Below are 8,090 nucleotides of genomic sequence, written 5' to 3'. Positions count from 1 at the left end.
AAAAAAAAAAAAAAAAAAAACTAAGCTGAGCCTAATCACCCTCTGCTTAAAACCCTTTGTGGGCTTTTTTTTTTTTATTTTTTTATTTTTGAGAAGGAGTTTCGATCTCGTCATCCAGGCTGGAGTGCAGTGGCACAATCTTGGCTTACTGCAACCTCCGCCTCCCAGGTTCAAGCAATTCTCCTGCCTCAGCCTCAAGAGTGGCTGGGATTACAGGCACCTGCCACCACGCCTGGCTAATTTTTGTATTTTTAGTAGAGACGAGGTTTCGCCACATTGGCCAGGCTGGTCTCGAACTCCTGACCTCAGGTGATCTGTCTGCCTCTGTCTCTCAAAGTGCTGGGATTGCAGGCACCAGCCGCAGCTCCTGGCCCTGCTTAAAACCTTTTGAAGGCTTCCTAGTGCCCGTGGAGTCAAGGCCCCAAGGATTTGGCATGGCCTCTGAGGTCTTGTGTGGCTTCCCACAACCCTCACCACACAGCTCATGCTGTTTCTCGTTCCTCCAGCACTCTGTACTGCTTCATGTCTCTCCCTAAGTTGCTCCCTCCAATTGGACTGCCCTTCCCAAAGCCTAATCCTTCTGGTAAGCTCTTCATCATCTTTCAAAACCCAGGTTCCTCCACAAAGCCTTTCTCAAACTCCCCAGAGTTTGGCATCCTTTTTTTTTTTTTTAATTATACTTTAAGTTCTAGGGTACATGTGCACAACATGCAGGTTTGTTACATATGTATACATGTGCCGTGTTGGTGTGCTGCACCCATTAACTCGTCATTTACATTAGGTATTTCTCTTAATGTTATCCCTCCGCCTTCCCCTGACCCCACGACAGGTCCTGGTGTGTGACGTTCCCCATCCTGTGTCCAAGTGTTCTCACTGTTCAATTCCCACCTATGAGTTTTTTTTAAGATAGAGTCTCACTCTGTCGCCCAGGCTGGAGTGCAGTGGCGCTCAGCTCACTGCAACCTCCACGTCCCGGGTTCAAGCGATTCTCCTGCCTTAGAACTATAGGCACCTGCCACCACACCTGGCTAATTTTTCTGTATTTTTTGTAGAGACGGGGTTTCGTCATGTTGCCCAGGCTGGTCTCAAACCACTGACCTCAGGTGATCCGCCCGCCTCAGCCTCCCAAAGTGCTAGGATTACAGGCATAAGCCACCGTGCCTGGCCCATCTGGCATCCTTTAACTGTTCCAGCATCTCCTGCTACTAGTCCACATTTCCCAATGCTGGTCATTTATTTCCCTATCTGTATACCTCACTAGGCTGAGAGCCCTTGAGCAGGACGATCTAATCCACCCCTGTGTCCTCAGAGCATGCCGTAAGGCCTGGCACAGAGAGGCCCTAGTGAGCATATGAATGAGATGGTGGGACCAGTGAGCTTTCTTATAATGTCCTGTGAGAGCTCCCAGGAATCCCAAGGGCCTGGACCAGAGGACTGAAGTCATAGCCTGTAAGCAGCCCCCTTCTCAACCCAATGCTCTTGCCTTGTTGATTCACTCATTTAAAAAAATAGTTGGCCAGGCACAGTGAGATTATGCCTGTAATCCCAGCACTTTGGGAGGCCAAGAGTGGGCAGATCACCTGAGGGCAGGAGTTCGAGACCAGCCTGGCCAACATGGTGAAACCCCATCTCTACCAAAAATACAAAAAAAATTAGCGGGGCATGGTGACACAGGCCTGTAATCCCAGCTATTCGGGAAGCTGAGGCAGGAGAATCACTTGAACCCAGAAGGTGAAGGTTGCAGTGAGCTAAGATCGTGCCACTGCACTCCAGCCTGGGCAACAAGAGCGAAACTGTCTCAAAAAACAAAAAAGAAAAGTTATTGTGTGACTCACAACATGAATGAACCTCACAGACAATATGCTGAATAAAAGAAGTTGGGGCCGGGTGCAGTGGCTCACGCCTATAATCCCAGCTTCACTTTGGGAGGCCAAGGCAGGCGGATCACAAGGTCAGGAGTTTGTGACCAACCTGGCCAGCATGGTGAAACACTGTCTCTACTTAAAACACAAAAAAATCGGGCCGGGCGTCGTGGCTCAGGCCGGTTATCCCAGCACTTCGGGAGGCCAAGACGGGCGGATCACGAGGTCAGGAGATCGAGACCATCCTGGCTAACACAGTGAAGCCCCGTCTCTACTAAAAAATACAAAAACCTAGCTGGGCGAGGTGGCGGGCGCCTGTAGTCCCAGCTGCTCAGGAGGCTGAGGCAGGAGAATGGCGTGAACCCGGGAGGCGGAGCTTGCAGTGAGCTGAGATCCGGCCACTGCACTCCAACCTGGGCGACAGAGTGAGACTCCATCTCAAAAAAAAAAAAAAAAAAAAAAAAAAACACAAAAAATCAGTTGGGCATGGTGGCACATGCCTGTAATCCCAGCTACTTGGGAGGCTGAGGCAGGAGAATTGCTTGAACCCGGGAGGCGGAAATTGCAGTGAGCCAAGATCGTGTCACTGTACTCCAGCCTGGGCGACAGAGTGACACTCCGTCACCAAAAAAAAAAAAAAGAAGTTGGACACAATGATTTCATTTATATTACGTTCTACGATAGGCAAAACTAACCTCTGGTGAAAGAAAATAGAAAGGTAGTTGTCTTGGGGGAAAGATCACTAGGAAGGCCATGAGGACATTTTCTGAAGGGCTGGAAATGTTCTGTATCTTGATGAGGGGTGGGTTACATAAGCGTATATACCTTTATCAAAACTCAAAGAATTGCACACTTTTTAAGATTTGTAGGCCATGTGCAGTGGCTCATGCCTGTGATCCCAGCAGTCTGGGAAGTCGAGGTGGGTGGATGGCTCGAGCCCAGGAGCTCTAGACCAGCCTGGGCAACATGGCAAAACATCAAACAAAAAAATACAAAAATTAGCTGGACGTGGTGGCATGTGCCTGTAATCCCAGCAACTTGGGAGCTTAAGTGGGAGGATCACCTGAGCCCAGGAGGTTGTGGCTGCAATGAGCTGTGACTGCACCACTGCACTCCAGCTTGGGAGACAGAGTAAGACCTTGTCTCAAGAAAAAGGATTGCACATTTCACTGTATGGAAATTTTACCTTAAAAAGAAAGGCCTAGGCCAAACGTAGTGGCTCATGCCTGTAACCCCAGCACTTTGGGAACTCTGGGAGGCCAGGATGAGTGGATCACCTGAGGTCAGGAGTTTGAGACCAGCTTGGCTAACATGGCGAAACCCCGTCTCTACTAAAAATGTAAAAATTAGCCAGGTGTGGAGGTGCATACCTGTAGTCCCAGCTACTCGGGAGGCCGAGGCAGGAGAATCGCTTGAATCCAGAAGGTGGAGATTGCAATGAGCCAAGATTGTGCCCCTGCACTCCAGCCTGGGCAACAGAGCATGACTCCATCTCAAAAAAAAAAAAAAGGCCTGAGGAGGCAACTGAGTGCTAGACAGGCAAGGGCCCTGAGCTTCATGAACTTTCAGTCCTGGAATGACAGGCAAGTAACTAAGCAAACACAGTAGAAAACATTAAATGCAATGATCATGGTATTATGGGCCACTGAAAGGAGGGGCCCCTTATAGGAGAGGGGCACTGAACCCATCTGGATGGTCAGGAAAGTGTTCCTAGAGAAAGCAAGTGCTAAAAGATGAATAGGAGTTAACGAGGATAGAAAGAATGGAAAGACCATCCCAAGCAAAAGACACATCACTTGCAAAAGCCTGGATGCACAAGTGCATAAAGCATATCAGGACCTGAGGAGATTTGCTTTGCTTTACTGAAGAGCAGAGGATGGGTTGGGGCATGGTAAAAGATGGGGCAGAAACGTTTGGCAGGACCCAGCTGGGAAGCCATGCGAAGGACCATGGTGAGCCACGGACAGGTATATCCTCATGTTCAGCTATGTTCTATCTTCCTATTCCTCCCGCCCCTCAGAGCCCAAGGCTGAGCCAAGCCTCCTTTTGGCCCAATCAGCAATGCCCAGTCACTTTGCTGGACCTCCAGGACAGAGCCTGAAAGGGACCCTGACTGACATGCATGGCCAACACCAGGAGGCTTAGCTTCTGTGGCCTTGCTTCCATCTCTGCTCCTTGGTGGGCCTACCTCTGCAAACCTGTCCTAGGGGCCTCCTCTCTGCCAAGCCTTGTCCTGGGCCCAAGACTCAGATGTGCTTCAGAGGTGATCCTGGCCTTGAGGAGCTTCCAGTCTAATGGGGGAATACAGGCAGGAAAATTAGTATGACCTGGGGTGAAAAGTACTTTGAAAAAGGGTCCCTGAGCAGTGTGATTTCTGCCTCTGCTCTGGGTGCTGTGCCTTCTTGCAGCTAGGTCTCTTTTGCCTACCTCATCCTTCCCTGGCCAGGGTTCAGCATCAACTAGCACAGCACCACATCCTGGCACCAGGCTGATGATTCTAAAGCACACCTTGGGATGGGTCCCTCCAATGCTAAAAATCCTCTATCCCCTGCTAGGCCTAAGTCAAAGTCCAAGCTCTTTTGCCTGGCCATCCACAGGCCTGGTATGGATTGGGTGGAAGTAAACGTCTGCTGAAAGAGTAGGTGACAAAATGACCCCGTGGATGAGTGAGCAGGTAAGAGAAGAGTGAAGCATGAGCAAGTAAGGCAATGAGTGAATAAACAGTCAGCAAAGAGAAAGTCAACAAGTCCAAGAATTACCATCGGTCCCCTCCCATCTTCAGTATACTGCAAGTTACCCAAGGACAGGGAACATGTGTGTCAGGCCCCATCATACCCCACCCTGGACGCTTGGCCTAATATACAAGATACGCTCAATAACTATTTGCTAACTGAATACGTTAATCAGCAGGTGGACAAGTGACTCCAGATGCTGACCAGAAGGGCTGGGATTGGGCCAAGCAGGGTAGGGTGACTCACGGGTGCTGCAGCACGTTGGAGCACAGTGCTGGGTCCACCTTCTGCCAACAGCCCAGATGGGCGGCAGCCTTGTGCAGCAGGTCACAGTAGCTGGCAGGCAGCAGGTGCTGCATGAGGATCACAGAGGTGCTGATGGACACCAGCAGGAAGAGTTCACAGGACCAGCGCTTGTCATAGTAATGTGTGTTCTGGGGGTAGCAGAAGGTGGGTGAGGCCTGGGATCCCCATAATGGCCTCATTCCCTTTCCCTCCCTGATTCTACCTGACTGAGAGGTTAGGACAGTCCTGGGGAGACCTCAGAATAGCCCGAAACCAAGAATCAAACACCCAACAAAGAAGGCTTAGGCCCTGTGCCCACTAGTTGGTTTTCTACAAGGAAATTTGCTCCTACTGCCCACCACTCTGAGCCAGAGAACAGGCTCTGGGGTCCAAGAGATCTGAATTCAAATCTTGGCTCTTTCGCTTATTTACTATGTGACATTGGGCAACTCATTTACCTTCTCTGTGCTTTAGTTTCCTCATTTGTCAAATGAGGATAGAGCAACTACTAGGCCCAGTGCAGTGGCTCACATCTATAATCCCAGCACTTTGGGAGGCCTGAGGTGGGTGGATCACCTGAGGTCAGGAGTTCAAGACCAGCCTGGCCAACATGGTGAAACCCCGTCTCTACTAAAAATACAGAAATTAGTTGGGTGTGGTGGTACACGCCTATAATCCCAGCTACTTGGGAGGCTGAGGCAGGAGAATTGCTTGAACCTGGGAAGTGGAGGGTGCAGTGAGCCAAGATCACACTACTGCACTCCAGCCTGGGCGACAGAGCGAGACTCCGTCTAAAAAAAAAAAAAAGACATTAAGTTCTCTCAAGCCCACTGCAGTTTGCAGCTAAGGAGGCACCTTCCCAGGAGACCATATAAGCAATAAAAGACAGCACAGGCTTTTGGGGTCACTCAAATCTGGATGAACACTGGCTTCCTTACTAAATGATAAGGCCAGACATTGTGACATGTCTGTGTCACAACAATTGCTGAAATACAAACTCACTAGTGTTTGTAATCAAGTATTATGAATAACAATGCCATGTCTCCCTCATTGGCTGGGTGACGTTGGACAGGTCACTTCCCTTCAGTGAATCTAGTTATCTGCAATCTAAAATGGACACAGGCTGGGGTGTGGTGGCTCATGCCTGTAATCCCAACACTTTGGGAGGCCAAGGTGGGTGGATCACTTGGGGCCAGGAGTTTGAGACCAGACTGGCCAAAATGGTGAAACCCCATCTCTACTAAAAATACAAAAATTAGTTGGGCATGGTGGCACATGTCTATAATCCCAGCTACTTGGGAGGCTGATGCAGGAGAATTGCTTGAACCCGGGAGGCAGAGGTTGCAGTTAGCCGAGATCGTGCCACTGTACTCACCTGACTGACAGAAGGAGACTCTGTCTCAAAAAAATAAAATAAAATAAAAAATAAGAAAAGTAAAATAAAATGGACACAGGCCGGATGTAGTGGCTCATGCCTGTAATCCCAACACGTTGGGAAGCTGACGCAGGAGGACCACTTAAGACCAGGAATTCTGAGATCAGCTTGGGCAGCATAGTGAGACTCCATCTCTATAAAAAATTTAAAAATTAGCTGGGCATGGTGGCTTATGCCTGTAGTCCCAGCTACTCAAGAGGCTGAGACAGGAGGATCACTTGAGACCAGGAGGTTGAGGCTTCAGTGACCCATGGTTGTGCCACTGCACTCCAGGCAGTAGTCGCCCCAGTCCTCCAGAGGAGAACAGATGGGAAATCACATCAAAAACAGCAGAGTTAGGCCAGCAGGAGAAATCACATAGGCAGGCAGCAGGGAAAGGTCCCAGCTAGGCCCTTTCCCTCCCTGGTTTGAGCTACGCACCTTCACGAACCAGACAGGCACAAAGGCCACATAGTAGGCACTCAGCATGGAGCTGACGAGCACTTCCTTCATGCGCCAGTTGAAGTCCATCTTGAGGAACTCCACCTCACTGCGGATGAGGCTGGGCGACAGGCAGCAGGCATGGGTGGGCATGGCGTCTGGGCCATACAGCTGTCTCGTGTGCTGCTTCCACGTCTCCCGCAGTGTCAGAAGGTAGTCCCGGCTCTTCGCCAGGCCGCTGACCGCCTCCCGGGGCCCCATGGAGGCCATGTGGTTGAAGAGGCTTGTCTTGCGGAGGTCGCAATTCAGCTGCAGGAACGGAATGTACATCCCAAACCTGCTGGGGAAGACAGTGGTGAGGGAAGGCCTGTCCATGGGCCAGGATCCCAATTCCCAGCCACTGAGGGGATCTTCTTTCCTCCATGGGCCTCAGCTCTCCTGGCTGCCCAGAGGGGAGAATTTACCAGACCTTCCATCCATCCACCCTCCCATCCAAGGGCCAGTCATTTAGCACACGTATTACCACTTGGTACGAGCCAAGCACTGGGGGTACAGCAGAAATGCTGACGCTGGGGATACAGTAGGAAGCAAGAAGCAAGTCCCTGCACTCGCAGCCTAGGGATGACTCACAACAGCAACAGCCCACATTCGCTGGGCACAGCCTATGTTCCAGGCACTGTACCGAATGCTTTCAGGCAAACTCTTTTCTCATAATACTATGCATTAGGTACTATTACTTTGTCCCCTTTTCAGCTGAGGAAGTTGTGGCTCGGAAAGGGGAAGTAAATTCCCAAAGCTTACACAATTAGTAAGGAAGTGATAGGGCAGGTGGGGGTGGGGCTAAAAATCAGAACTGTTTGGTACCAAAGATCAAGGCACGTACTCAACAAATCATTATGAGTGATTAGTTAAAAGTGTACAAAGAGGACAAACACAGTAGCTCACGTCTATAATCCCAGCACTTTGGGAGGCCGAGGTGGGAAGATCACATGAGCCCAGGAGTTCAAGACCAGCCTGGACAACATAGTGAGACCCCATCTCTACAAAACAAATTTAAAAATTAGGCGGGTAGCCGGGCATGGTGGTTCACACCTGTAATCCCAGAACTTTGGGAGGTCGAGGCAGGCAGATCACAAGGTCAGGAGATTGAGACCCTCCTGGCTAACACGGTGAAACCCTGTCTCTACTAAAAATACAAAAAATTAGCTGGGCGTTGTGGTGAGCGCCTGTAGTCTCAGCTACTCGAGAGGCTGAGGCAGGAGAATGGCATGAACCCGGGAGGTGGAGGTTGCAGTGAGCCGAGATCGCACCACGGTACTCTAGCCTGGGTGACAGAGCGAGACTCTGTCTCAAAAA

At 50.3% G+C, this 8,090-nt stretch overlaps 1 protein-coding gene across 1 annotated transcript in view; it reads right to left on the bottom strand.

Annotated features, from left to right (window-relative positions):
• TMEM39B (transmembrane protein 39B) overlaps positions 1 to 8,090 on the bottom strand; it is a 28,301-nt gene that overhangs the window by 3,471 nt on the left and 16,740 nt on the right. Inside the window, exons 6-7 of the mRNA XM_011974033.1 lie at positions 6,735 to 7,071; positions 4,841 to 5,028 (exon numbers count right to left, since the gene is read on the bottom strand). Of these exons, the coding sequence (XP_011829423.1) occupies positions 4,841 to 5,028; positions 6,735 to 7,071 (525 nt within the window). The remainder of the gene's footprint in view (positions 1 to 4,840; positions 5,029 to 6,734; positions 7,072 to 8,090) is intronic.

Source organism: Mandrillus leucophaeus, unplaced genomic scaffold (genome assembly GCF_000951045.1).
Source record: "Mandrillus leucophaeus isolate KB7577 unplaced genomic scaffold, Mleu.le_1.0 Scaffold141, whole genome shotgun sequence".
NCBI classification, from domain to species: domain Eukaryota; kingdom Metazoa; phylum Chordata; class Mammalia; order Primates; family Cercopithecidae; genus Mandrillus; species Mandrillus leucophaeus.
The sequence above is the reverse complement of the archived record's forward strand: the minus strand, read 5'-3'. Positions and strand labels throughout refer to the sequence as shown.